This window comes from Oryctolagus cuniculus, chromosome 15 (assembly GCF_051225735.1).
Source record: "Oryctolagus cuniculus isolate XC-2025 breed Fujian yellow rabbit chromosome 15, ASM5122573v1, whole genome shotgun sequence".
NCBI classification, from domain to species: Eukaryota; Metazoa; Chordata; class Mammalia; order Lagomorpha; family Leporidae; genus Oryctolagus; species Oryctolagus cuniculus.
The window spans coordinates 27,437,689-27,451,151 of NC_142881.1; the positions used below are offsets into that span (position 1 = coordinate 27,437,689).

Below are 13,463 nucleotides of genomic sequence, written 5' to 3' on the forward strand. Positions count from 1 at the left end.
CTAGAGGAAAAGCCAAGGATGTTGGTACTAAGACATTTATTACATCATAAAAAGTCCGTTGTTGTCCTGTTTTTCTATATGTACATGCTCCTGCAGGCAGTCCCCCAACCAGCTCCACCAGCTCACCATCTATGGTGCCAATCAACTCTCTAAACTGACCGACTAATTAATAAAAGAGGAAGCACTGGAGGAGGTGGCCCAGGGCTGATGGGCATGGTGCTGGGGGAGGGAAAGAAAGTGCAGAGTGGTTGGGCTTGGCTCTCAATGCCTGACCATGGGCAGGAGGATACATGGGCGGGCATTGAAGGGTTGGCACAGTGATGCCTCCCAAGAGCTGCCAGCTGGAGATAAACACTGCAGGTGACACTTGAGGGTGCTCTCAGGTTAGACGCCGAGGACTGGAGAGCAGAGGAGGAAGAAGGTCCTGCAGTCGGAAGTGGGTCCCAGCAGAGGCTACAGGAGTTCTTTTTCTCAATCCAAGTGGCAGCAATAGCAGCTTGGACTAGACTGGGCCTGAAGGGACTGTGGCCCCTGGAACAGCCGGAAGGCGGGGCAGGGATAGCCTGATGGGAAGTATCTGTCCTGGTATCTGAGGGACCTGCCTTAGTTGACCTCGGAGGTGGATATGGGGTCTGTGGGGCGTGGAGTGGCCAGGAGGGGCACCGGAGAGGTGGCTTCAATGAGTGCAGGGTTGAGAATGATAGGCAGAGTCATGGGTGGCACGCCAACCTGCAGTGGGGAGGCCAAGGGTTGTAGGATCAGAGGGGACTGAGCCAGTGGCGTTGGCCCATCTGGGGTAGGGCTCAGCCTGCTGGGGCTAGAGGCCACTGGTGATCCCGGGGAGCTGCTGCTGGTGGCTCGTGGGTCAGGCTTCTCCAAGTCTGTAAGGAGAGCAAGGTGGCTGCAGTCAGACAACTCTCACTCCCCAGCTGGCATCAAACCTCTGTTCCTCCTGATTACCATCCCAGGCCATGTGGGAGGCTCCCCTTGAAACTCATTTCGGTTTTAGCTACCTTCTATCTAGCCCCCCATTGTTTTGCTGCACCCATTGTCAGGTTAATTCTGGTCAGTCTTTACTAGAATCCTTTGAGGGAAACCTCTGTGTGTTCCTTCCAAGTATGACCCAGCCCTCTCCTCCCAGAGCCAAGAGCCAAGAGGCTCAAGCAGTGAGTTCGTAATAGCTTCTTCAGTCCTGCCGTTCTCCATAGGAACAGTCGGCAAACAGGATTCTCTGGTTGCCTCCCTCCCCTGGCTCCCAGTCCTTACTCAGCAGCAATCCTAAGGTACCCTGGGCCTCCCCTTAGGCCTCCTGCTTCCTGCACAACCCTCAGAACAAGCTCGCCTTGAGAGACTCACCACAGGCCCCCAGCTCAGAGGGTATCTCTGGGGCAGGTGGGTGGCCAGGTGTCCTGGTGTCACCAGCAGCAGGAGCCAGGTGGGCGGAGATCAGAGGTTTTTGGCTGTGAGGCTCCATGGGAACGGGGTCTGGGGAGGACAGGGAACTCAGATGCCAACTCTTTCTTTCCATCAGAGCCTTGGTTACCCACCAGCCTTTCCACCCACTGGGGGCACACAGAACTAATTCAGCTTGAGGGACTCTTAAATGAAGCTGGGCTGAGCCCCCTACCCTGGATGACAGTCTGCTTAAAGAGCTCATCTCGTAGGTGGGGCAGGAAACAGTCAATGCGCTCCCAGGTGATCTCCCAGAGGGCTGAGGGGCTGCCTCCTCGTGTGTCTGCGCTGTGGAAAATCTCCGCTGTGTCCATCACCAGAAGCATGTTCTTCAGAGACTCAGGGATGGCCTCTGACTGCAGGTGGTAGTGGGGCCAGGAGAAGAGGGAAAGGGGTATAGGTGAGGATGGCAAAGGGCAGAAAGAAAGTCTTCCCACCAGTGGGAAAGGAGGCAGGCAATGGGGGTCAAGGTGAGGTAGAACATACCAGTAAGTCACTGGAGCCTGCATGCATGTACTTGTCCATGAAGTCCAGGATGGTGAGCCAGAGGGCCGCAAAGGTAGAGAGGGACAGCAGTGGAGACAGGTGCTGCAGGAAGACCTATGGCCAGCCAGCCCCTTCAGCCAAGTGTAATGCAGCAGCCTTCTGCACCGCTCTCCAGGGTCAGAAGGCAAGCCTGTTCTAACTTGCACATGAATCTCAAGATCAGAGACTCTTGAAATCCAGAATCCTCCCAGGTCCCGGGTCCTGCTCATTTTCTAAAAATGGGGGTTCTGAGAACCTACATTGCATCTCTAGGTCCTACCAGAAGCCCTGGCTCCTCTCCTTGAGAAAAGGCAGGTGTGGAGAGGACAGGTGGGTGATGAGCAATACCTTAGAGAGCAGTGTGGAAGCCCTCATCCGGGTCTCCTCCATCCCACCGATATCTGCAGGGCTAATGTTCTCCAAGAGCTTGGTCAATAGAGGAAACAGCACCTGGTGGATAAATACCTTCAGTGTCTCCCAGCAGGGTCAGTCAGGCAGCCTTGCCCCCAGGAATCCAGGGGCTGGAGTGGCTGGGCACAGAACAGAAGGGAAGGAGCGGTGCAGGCTGAAGACTGACATGACAGGCTCTTCAGGGTGCCTGGCTTTCTTTGTGTTAGGGATTTGAACTTTGAGACCAATAGCAAGTCCTACCTTATTAAAGCAGGACTCCCACTCCAGGGCATCAAGTTTTTGCAGATCATGTACCAGTAGTGCCCGCTGCAGATAGGTTAGTGCCTGCATCCGCACCTGGCGCCGGGCATCACAGCACAGGCAGGCAATGCCTGAGAGTGAGAGCAGGGTCAGGACCCTCCAAGCATCTTGATCCTGGCGCACCTCCCTTCCCCACCCCGCTCCAGCTCCACTTCTGCCTCCACCCTATCTGATCCCCCAGCTTTACCCTGTAGTAAAGGGCACCAGCAGTGGGCCCAGAGCGTGCGTGAATCTGCTTCGATCTTCCGGCCACCTGTCTCCAGATGGCGTTGCTCCTCCGCCCATGAGCTGTAGATAGAAGCTGCCCGCGTGTGCAGGGTGTGCATCAGGTCTAGCAACTGTGATCACAGGAGGGGCAGATTTGAGTGGGGTTAGGTCTGATGGACCCTTCCCCCCACCCCCTCTGTCCCTGACTGAGTCCTCAAGGGGCCCCTAGTCCCAGTCAGGCCACACTCTACTCTCTTGCAATTCTCTTTTCCTTGACTTGATGAGCTGGTTGCTCCAGTCCTGGCCCCATCTCTGTCAGGTGTTCCTCATGGTAGAAGAGATTTGATGAAATGCATGGAAGAAGCATTTAACAACACTGTGATACTGTGAGCAAGGCACTTCCAATTCTTCTTCTTTTTTAATGTTATTTACATTTATTTTGTAAGGGAGAGAAACACACACACACAGAACCACAAAAAGTTCTATCCACTGGTTCATTCCTCAAATGCCTGTAATTTTCCTGGCTGGGCCAGGAAAATGGGAAAATGCCAGGAGTCTGGAACTCAGTTGGGATTTCCCATGAGAGTGATAGGGGCCCAAGCTCTTGAACTGCTGTCTCCCAAGGTGTATACTGGCATGAAGCTGGGCCAGAAGCAGAGGTGCCAGGACTCCAAGTGGCACTCTGATGTGAGATGCAGGTCTCCCTAGTGGCAGCCCAACCACTGTGCCAATTGCTAGCTCTTGCTGTCTTGTCAATTCTAGTTCACACCTTCTGATGACAGAGAATGCTGCATCTTGCTAATCTCACTTTGAAAACAAAAAGCTAAACTTAGACTCAGAGATGCTGATGGTTAATAATAGTATCTGACCAGATTTAATACTTTTAAGTTTTCAACATAAGGTTATTTAAAGAAATTGGTTCTCCATTTATTTGATGTTGTAAACTCTGCCCACAAAATAAATTTTATATGCCTGGATAGACAAGAATAATTTTGGGAGGATTGATAAAGAACTGGTGACAGTATTTGCCTAGCAAGGAGAACTTAGTGACTGGAGTCAGTAAAAGAATGGAAACTAACAAACTAACTGTATCTTACCCTTTTGTACCTTTTGAACTTTATACCATTTGTATAAATTACCTATTCAAAAAATAAATAAACATTAATTTAAAAACAAATTTATGTGGACAAAGACATATAGGTGGACCCGGATAAGGGGTTTACTGTAGAGATGGTGATTGAGGGTCTGGGCTGGAATACATGAGCCCTTCCCATCAGCCCTGGCTCTCCCTGGCCCCACCTGGTTCCCAGTCACAGGTACATGGGAGGAGAGGAAGTAAAGGGTGCCATACTTACGTCCTGACTGACCTGTAAAGACACCGTATGGTAGCTGGCGGGCACACCTTCATCCTCATCTTCATCACTGTGCCCGCCCCGCGTGGCATGTTGGCTAGAGGTTCGAGGTCTCCGAAGCATTGAGCCCTCCTTGGATTTCTTCTTGAAGCGATTCCCTTTGCTGTCATATTTGTGACTCTTGCTACGTTTCTCCTGGGACTTGCATCCTGAGTAGAGCGACTCAGGTCACAATTCCACATTCGCAAATGCCCTACCTTTTCTCCCCCTCGGCCCCGACCTGTATATTTACTTGGCTACTCAATTGCCCCCTATCAGATGACCTACCGCCATTCAGACTGGCTTCCACAAAGATGCGCAGAGTCTTGACACAGAGCTCAAAGTTGTCAGGTGTGATGTGGGCAGCGTCACGTACAATGAAGGACAGCGATTCCACACACTTAAGGAGGGACTTTGTGTCATGTGGCCCCAGATCCAGCCCCACTGTAAGGCTATACTGATTGACCAGAGGTGAAGGGCCTGGCCGGCTGGGTCCTGAGCCTGGCTTGGCATTGTCAATGTCGTCTTTCCCCACCTGCAAACACACAGAGCAGCTGGAGACCCATGCTTGAGCCCTAACTGCCTTCAGGTGCCCTTTCAGAGGACAAGAGCCTTTCCCACAGGTCCAGGAGGGAAGAACTCACCCATCTGCCATACCCTCACTCACCACTAACCAACCACTGTTGACTACATCAGCATCTGTGGCTGATCGGTGTATCTTGCCAGGCCTGCCATGGTCAGTGTAGACCTCTGAGTCAGAAGTGTATCCTCTGTCCAGGCTCACATCATTTTGATGGTAGGACGGGAGCTCACTGTCTGACTGGGCCCCTAAGTCAGGCAGGAAGAAGGGCAGAGTTAGGGTGGAGATGGGACACTGGGAAAAGGGATAATTTAGGCTCTCAGATGAAGGTGCTCGGCTGGCTTTCCCTCTCTCTGGCCTGGCTTAATTTCAGTCCTGTCACCAGACAGCTGAAGCCTGAACAACTTCTCTTCTTTAAAAAATGCCATCTTTAAATCTTTACTTTGTATAGAGTTGATCTTTTGTATATAAAGACAATTAAAAATGAATCTTAATGAACAATGGGATGGGAGAGGGAGTAGGAGGTGGGACAGGAGTAGGGGTGGGAGGGCAGGTATGGGGGGGAGGAAGAACTGCTATATTCCAAAAGCTGTACCTATGAAATTTATTAAATAAAAGCTTTCTAAAAACTTGTTATTTCTTTACTTGAAAGGGAGTGGGGGAGGGAGGGAGAGAGACAGACAGACAGACACTGTCTCATCCACTCCCCAAATGCCCACAATTGTTAGGGCTGGACCAGTCAAAGTCAGGAGTTAGGAACTGAATCCAGTACTCCCATGCTGTGGGGCAGGGACTTAAATACTTGCACCATCAACTGCTTCCTTCCAGGTTACAGCTTTGCAGGAAGCTGGCATCAGAAGCAGAGCCAGGATTGGAACCCAGGCACTGAGATATGGGATGTGGTGTCCCAAGAGATGTCTTTAACACTATGCCAAATGCTTGCCTCACAGCTTCTTTCTTGACCATATAGGGCAGCAGGCTAATTTGGGCTCCTGATGGCATCTCGTAGCAGCTGTCAGGAGAAGGGAGTGTGGACAGTTTCTGGGCAAAGAATCCTCAGGACAGTAGGAAGCCTGGCTTCATAGCCTTCTGCATTGTCTATTTGCCTTCATGCTATTTAACCTGTAGGTACTGGCTAGACAGAACTGGAAACTCTGGAAGCAGATGGCAGAAGCCAAGGGTGTTTAACCTGCCAAATGCAGTAACCTGTGTTTCGTTTCCCTGTCCCAACTTCTCGAGTTATTGTTTATCTGCCAGTTTGAGTCTCCCTGGGAAAGGGCTTACCAGTGTCAGATGCATCAGCCCTGGCTGTGGCCTGCAGAGCTGCTGGAGGCTTCACACCTGAGCCGATGCACTCCAGCAGCGTGAAGAGGGTGGCCCAGTCATCGCCCGAGTGGATATTGGCTGCGTTGGTCTTAAGGAGTTCATGGAGCCCATATGCGACCTGGTGGCTGACTCGGGACAGCACGCTGGGCTTCATCAGTAGCAAAATACGCAGGGAGAGCAATACCTAGGATGGAGGGTAGGGAGCAGGAACTGGGGAGTGGGCGCACAGTTTCCTGTCTGGTCTTCTTTCCTACTGGTCTCCTTAGGCCAGTGAGGATGGTTTGTCTAGGATACAACTTAAAGTCACTCTTGCTGATCTTTTCATTTTTCCTCCCCATTCTTAAAAAACTTGAGATAGTTGTAGGTTCAAGTGCAGTTGCAAGAAATAATAGAGATTCTTCATATGCTTTGTCCAGTTTATCTAAATAGTAACATTATGCAAAACTATAGTCTAATACCACATTATGCAAAACCATAGTCTAATACCACGACCAGGATACTAACATTGATACAATCCACTGACAGATTTCCCTAGTATGTAAACCTGGGTATGTTAACTTCAACATAATTTTGTCGCCTATGGAGATTTGTGTATCCACCAGTCAAGATGCTAAATAGTCCCAGGCACCACAGGCTCCTCCATGCTACCCTTTTATAACCACACCTATCTCCTCCTTCCTATCCCTAACCCCTAGTGATCTATCCTCACTTCTAACATTTTATCATCTCACAAACCTTATATAAGGGTGGGCACTTGATATGGTGGGAAAGACGCTGGTTAAGATGCCTGTGTTTCACACTGGTGTGCCTGGGTCTGATTCCTGGCTCCTGCTTCCTGGTACCATACACTTTGGGAGGCAACAGGCAGTAGTTCAAGTTAATTAGGTCCCTGCCACCCATGGGGGAGATCTGCATTGAGTTCCTGGCTTCTGATTCCAGCACTGGTCCAGCCCTGGCTGTTGCAGGCATTTGGGGACTGAATCAATAGATGACAGCTCTTTCTCTCTTCCTCTCAAATTAGAACACACATACACACACACACACAAACATATAAATGGAACTACCCAGTATATAACTTTTTTTTTTTTGACAGGCAGAGTTAGACAGTGAGAGAGAGAGACAGAGAGAAAGGTCTTCCTTCTGTTGGTTCACCCCTCAAATGGCCGCCACAGCCGGCGCACTGCGCCGATCTGAAGCCAGGAGCCAGGTGCTTCCTCCTGGTCTCCCATGCAGGTGCAGGGCCCAAGCACTTGGGCCATCCTCCACTGCCTTCCCGGGCCACAGCAGAGAGCTGGACTGGAAAAGGAGCAACTAGGACAGAATCCGGCATCCCAACCGGGACTAGAACCTGGGGTACTGGCACCGCAGGTGGAGGATTAGCTTAATGAGCAGCGGTGCCAGCCCAGTATATAACCTTTTGAGATTGTTCTTAAATTTTTATTTACAGGGCCAGTGCTGTGGCGTAGTAGGTTAAGCTTCTGCCTGTGGCGCCAGCATCCCATATGGGTGCTAGTTCAAGTCCTGGCTGCTCCACTTCCAATCCAGCTCTCTGCTGATGGCCTGGGAAAGCAGTAGCAGATGGCCCAAGTCCTTGGGTCCCTGCACCACTTGAGAGAATCAGAAGAAGCTCCTGGCTTCAGATTGGCCCAGCTGCGGCTGTTGCGGCCATGTGTGAACCAGAGGATGGAGGACATCATTCTTGGTCTCTCTCTCTAACTCTGCGTCTCAAATAAATAAAAAAATCTTAAAACAATTTTTTTTTAATTTATTTGAGAGGGGGGAGAGAGAGAGTAGGTGAGCCCAAGTGCACTCCCATCTGCTGGCTTACTTCCTAGATGCCCACAATGGCTGGAGCTGGGCTGGGGAACTCAGTGAAGGCCTCCTACGTGGTGGCAGGAACCCAACTACTTGAGCCATCACCTGCTGCCTCCCAGGGTCTGCATTGGCAGGTAATTTGAGTCAGGTTGAGTCAGGAGCTGAGACTAGGAATCAGATCCTCAAATCCTGGTAATCCAGTATGGGATATGGGCGATTTAATTGCCAAGCCAAATATTTGCCCTTGTTGGGTTTTTCTTCTTTCTTATGAGTTGCATTAAAATTATAGATCAATTTGGGAAGAACTGACATCCTTACAATGGTGAGTCTTCTAATCCACATACACTTCTTTATTTTATTCTTTCTTTTGCCAGCATTTTGTAATTTTCAGTGTACAAATTCTATACATGTTTTGTTAGGTATATGATATTTCACTTTATTTAGATCACTTATTAGTGATCTAAAATTTTTTTTTTTTTTTGGTTATTTGTTTATTTTGAGAGAGTGCGAACTCCTACCTGCTGGTTCACTCCCCAGATGTCAGCAACATCTGGGGCTGGGCCAGGGTTGAAGCCAGAACTCCATTCAGGTCTCCCACATGGGTGACAGGAACCCAGTTACTTGGGCCATCACCCCTGCCTCCCAGGATCTGCACTAGCAGGAAGCTAGAATCAGGAGCTGAGAATTGAACCCAGGTACCCTGATACAGAACATGGCCATCCCTATTTGAGTCTCAACTGGAAGACTAAATGCCTACCCTGGTGTTGCATTTTTTAATGCTGGTTTCCATGTGTTCATTGTTAATATGTATATATAATTAATTTTTGTAGTTTGGCCTTATATGCTATGGATTTTCTGAACTCACTTATTCTACACTGGTTGTTTTTCTAATTGAGATAAGAGAGCTCAGGAGGGTCCTAAGAGCTAGGAAACCAGGTATAGGCAGCAACAATCTAGCCCTACAAAGTAGACTCACAGCAGCCTACAGAGGCACAAAATGCTTCCTGTTAGAGTACATCAGCCCTGTACCTGGTCCCTGGGCTCATGGTATGCAGCACTAAAAGCACTCATGCTTCAGGTCATATCAATAACTGACACTGTGGCTTTAGTCCCTTATATACTAGCCTGCTGTCCCAGATGCATTCTGCTTACCTGGCCACTGATCTCTTCTCTTCGGAGCAGCCGAATGGCCAGGCGCAGCAACCCTACTACTGCTCGCTCCACAAGGAAGCAGAAGTCTTGTGCTTGGACACAAAGGTGATACAGATGATCTCGAACAGTCTGCCACACACAGCCCACACGATCCCTGAAGAGAATATTAAGGAATAGAGATAGTCTCAGCAAGGGCATTGGGAAATAAGTCTCTTAGGCTTTCCATGGCTCATTGGTTTTATATCTTAAGCAGAGAGGTATAATAAGCAAAATCTACCTCTATTGTCTGCAGTTTCATGTGTTGCTTACAAGATGTCTTCCATCCCTTTGGCATAAGCCCAATATAGGGTCTGTGTAAAGAGCGCCCGCGTCTGTCTTCTCCTACCTGTTTTCCAGCACAATCCTTAGCAGCATCTCCAAACAGAACGCAGCATCTTCCTCATCGTATGTCTCTTCATCTGGTGTCACTGAGACCAGAGCCTGGAGGGAACAGCACAGCAGTACAGCAAACATGGAGAAGCCATCACTGGCTCTACCCTAATAGAAACCGAGGCGTGCACCCCTGCTCTGTCACTCCTCCCAGACCCAGCCAGGCCTTCTACCCTTTCCTTTTTTTTTTTTTTTTTTTTTTTTTTTTAATCCCTTACCTTCATGAGCTCTTGTAGTGACTCCAACTGGAGGAACTTGCTTTCTGTGATCATCTTTTCAGGGTCGCATTGCTAGAGGGGGCATAAGAGAGAGGGAGTCTGCAACAAGGACTGAAGGGAAGACAATGTACCCAAGAACCAGAAAGGGCAGAGTCAGCATTGGTCACAAGCCCTGAATGATTCTATTCTTCAGTTCACAGGCCAGCATCTGTCCAGTAGAAGGATTTTAGGATTTCCTCACTAAGGGGGGGCAGGCAGCTACCTTGATACAGTCCAATGCCATTCTCTTTGCCTCTTGGTTCTCAGTGGAGGGGCCCCGCACACTAGACTGCTCCGGACCACTCAGTGTCAGCCAACTCACAAAGCTCAGCACTGTCGACTCTCCTCTGTAAAAAGGGTGCAAGTCCTGGTAAGCCCTGAAGTCCTGACTCTCCCCCTTCCCAAGGCCCTTAGCCTCTGGTCTGCCATTACCGGTTTGATGGTGTCTCTTCTCGTTGTAGAGAAATTTTGCCATTGGGATCCACAAAATCTTCTACCTGCAAAAGTGGGTCAAGAATAATTTTTTTTTATGTACCCTTTGCATTTCCTGCCCCAACTTCCCCAAGCAAAGTCCTCTGGATTTTTTCCAGTAGCCCTCTGCCCCCATGCTATTATACCTCCTCCAATCAGTGACTGACGATGGCTTCTATCAGCCTTCCTTAACAGCGATCTCCCAAGATTCATGGTTTTACATTTGAAGCATTTCTATTTTTTATTTTTATTTATTTATTTATTTTTTTGACAGGCAGAGTGGACAGTGAGAGAGAGAGACAGAGAGAAAGGTCTTCCTTTACCATTGGTTCACCCTCCAATGGCCGCCGTGGCCGGCGCACCGCGCTGATCCGATGGCAGGAGCCAGGTACTTCTCCTGGTCTCCCATGGGGTGCAGGGCCCAAGCACTTGGGCCATTCTCCACTGCACTCCCTGGCCACAGCAGAGAGCTGGCCTGGAAGAGGGGCAACCAGGACAGAATCCGGTGCCCCGACCAGGACTAGAACCCGGGGTGCTGGCACTGCAAGGCGGAGGATTAGCCTAGAGAGCTGTGGCGCTGGCCTACATTTGAAGCATTTCTAATGAGTTTCAGCAGGCATCAGGCCCAGTGCTACTATTGACTAGATCTATATACAGGCAGTCTATAACAGCAGGGCTCTTGCCTTGTTATTACTGACTGGTCTTCTACTAAGAATTACCTCCACCATAGCCTTGGGTAGCAGTTGAGCTCGGAAGAGTTGTAGCATGGCCTCCATGATATTCTTCCAGCCCTCTCGCAGGATGTCACCATGACGATGAGCCAAATGGAAAACTGTTTTGGCTGCAATGTGGGCCTTAGGGTTGCTTCCAAATACACTGGGCAAGTTCTCAATAGACTGGAAAGAGATTGAGAAGAGGCTTAGGGCCTAGCTGATGTTTAGAAAGGAAAATCTCTTAGGTCTCTGCCTATAGTTCCCTAAGGGTCCCTCTGTAGGCATTGCTTCAATCCCCCACAATACTGGTGGAAAGGGTTAACCTGGTTAAGGATTTCCCCTGCTCTTGTATCTCCCATCTCATTCCATGAACAGATACTATTCTCAACTCACGTATACAAACAGAAATGGCCTAAGCTTTGGAATAGTTAGTGGGGAGGGGGAGGAAAGATACTAAGGGCATCCAACTCAGCAACTAAGGGTAGATCCCTGGCTAAAAGAGAGGTCTGCATACACAATCCCTGCCTTTGCTCACCTCACTGCTGAGAGCTGTGAATTTGCATAGAGAGATGATGAGATTGTCAAACACGTCGCTGAGGCCATAGTGGGCGGAGATCATGGCACATTTCCTGTAATGTCACCCCCATCCCAGAAACAGAGTCACTGGAAGGCCAGGCAGTCCTTGCCCCTCCCTGAGGAGGATTGCATGGGGCTCTTCCCAATAAGTCCCAGGAAGAAAATTTTTGACTCTGTTTAAGACTGGGCTTTCCCAAGCTTCAGCCTCCCTCCAAAAACTAAGGAGGTAACCCTCTGAGGAAAGAAAGAGTAGGGGTCACAGGTCTGAACACAACCATGTTAAGTCAAAGAGATGGAAAGAGGTAAACACTAGGGCCAAAGCTGGGCTACCTGAAGCCCGAGATGGCTTTCTGGATGATTGTCTCCTCAAGGCTTTTGTCAAAGACATAAGAGAGAGCAGCAATAGTGGGACCCCAAGTCATGGTGAAGAGATCAAGATCGTAGCTGCCAGGAGGAACACGCAGGAATATTCCCTCAGGAGTGGCACCACGATGAAGAAGAACATTCCAGACATAGTTCTCCCGAACCAAGCCTGTCTGCTCCTCGGGCATCACAATCTCCTCATTCCTGCCAGGTGGAAAGGGAAGAAGCACGTTTACTGCTGTAAGCATGGCTGTTTCCAAACCAGGACAAGGGGTTTTGCCCATACTGATGCTCTCCATCAGTGAGAAAGCATTTGAACTGCAGTTCAGTGGTCTGCTTCCCACCCACTGCTGGGACCAGAGAGAAAGGAAGGAAATGTTCCTCAGCCTCGAAGCACTGTCTCTAAGTGAGGGCTTTTGTAAGAATTCACGTTCTTTCTGGGTGTGAGAGGATGAACAACTCTACATTTTTGGTTTACAATGAAGAACTCAGTGTCCTATCTCTGACCCAAGCCTCACCCTCCAGTGCCCATCTTAAAATTCTCTACCAGAGACTGCATCTTGTGAGCTAAACAGGAAAACCCAGGCAATGGGGCTACAATGCTCCACTGCAGAGAAGCTTGGACCCTGACTTCCAGTACTAGAGTCTCAATATTGTTCCAACTTCTTTTTTTTTTTTTTTTTTTTTTTTTTTTTGACAGGCAGAGTGGACAGTGAGAGAGAGACAGAGAGAGAAAGGTCTTCCTTTGCCGTTGGTTCACCCTCCAATGGCCGCCGCTGCAGCCGGCGCACCGCACTGATCCGATGGCAGGAGCCAGGATCCAGGTGCTTTTTCCTGGTCTCCCATGGGGTGCAGGGCCCAAGCACCTGGGCCATCCTCCACTGCACTCCCTGGCCATAGCAGAGAGCTGGCCTGGAAGAGGGGCAACCGGGACAGAATCCGGCGCCCCGACCGGGACTAGAACCCGGTGTGCCGGCGCCGCAAGATGGAGGATTAGCCTATTGAGCCACGGCGCCGGCCTACAATATTGTTCCAACTTCTTTAAGGAAGAAAGGAGTTGGCAGAGAGTGTAGTGCCCAGCTAAGTCTCAAGGCTAAATCCAGGGCATGTGAGTAACTCAAGTCTGAATGGTAAAAACTGGGAAAGGAAGCAATGTGCTTCTCCCTAACAGAGGTATCATACTGTTCTCCATATATACTCACTTGATGGCATGGTACATGTCCTCCAGGATGTCCTGCTCAAAGTCCTTGCCTCCATTCACACCTTTTAGGTTTTTGCGAAACTCCTAGAGACAAGTCAGTAAGCTTTTTACCTCTGGTGTCAATGCTGACAGCCCCCAACCCACCACCCCAACAAGGAACTCCTAGGTCTATGGTAATATAGAACAGCAAGTGAAAGAACTCAGCTCTCCATCCCAGTTTCTCTTCTGGAATAGCCATCCCTCCCTCTCCTTTGAACAGAACCCCGTCCGTATGCCTACTGGAAATCCATGTCC

General features: G+C 49.6%; 1 protein-coding gene across 13 annotated transcripts in view; it reads right to left on the reverse strand.

Moving 5' to 3' along the window:
• Positions 1 to 19: 19 nt before the first annotated feature.
• The window catches only part of GBF1 (golgi brefeldin A resistant guanine nucleotide exchange factor 1), a 152,576-nt gene continuing 139,132 nt past the window's right edge, over positions 20 to 13,463 (reverse strand). For 8 of the 13 annotated variants that reach the window (XM_008270405.5, XM_008270402.5, XM_070057317.2 and 5 more), the window contains 20 exons: positions 13,171 to 13,253; positions 11,936 to 12,172; positions 11,565 to 11,658; positions 11,036 to 11,212; positions 10,278 to 10,342; positions 10,069 to 10,192; positions 9,807 to 9,878; positions 9,545 to 9,639; positions 9,160 to 9,313; positions 6,151 to 6,376; positions 4,954 to 5,114; positions 4,575 to 4,821; positions 4,251 to 4,456; positions 2,876 to 3,026; positions 2,629 to 2,759; positions 2,326 to 2,427; positions 1,939 to 2,052; positions 1,628 to 1,808; positions 1,357 to 1,485; positions 20 to 881 (listed from right to left, as the gene is read on the reverse strand). In XM_008270405.5, the coding sequence (XP_008268627.3) occupies positions 604 to 881; positions 1,357 to 1,485; positions 1,628 to 1,808; positions 1,939 to 2,052; positions 2,326 to 2,427; positions 2,629 to 2,759; positions 2,876 to 3,026; positions 4,251 to 4,456; positions 4,575 to 4,821; positions 4,954 to 5,114; positions 6,151 to 6,376; positions 9,160 to 9,313; positions 9,545 to 9,639; positions 9,807 to 9,878; positions 10,069 to 10,192; positions 10,278 to 10,342; positions 11,036 to 11,212; positions 11,565 to 11,658; positions 11,936 to 12,172; positions 13,171 to 13,253 (3,027 nt within the window). In that variant the 3' untranslated portion in view covers positions 20 to 603. The remainder of the gene's footprint in view (positions 882 to 1,356; positions 1,486 to 1,627; positions 1,809 to 1,938; positions 2,053 to 2,325; positions 2,428 to 2,628; positions 2,760 to 2,875; positions 3,027 to 4,250; positions 4,457 to 4,574; positions 4,822 to 4,953; positions 5,115 to 6,150; positions 6,377 to 9,159; positions 9,314 to 9,544; positions 9,640 to 9,806; positions 9,879 to 10,068; positions 10,193 to 10,277; positions 10,343 to 11,035; positions 11,213 to 11,564; positions 11,659 to 11,935; positions 12,173 to 13,170; positions 13,254 to 13,463) is intronic. The other 5 variants (XM_008270406.5, XM_008270403.5, XM_089314429.1 and 2 more) reach the window with 1 other exon arrangement.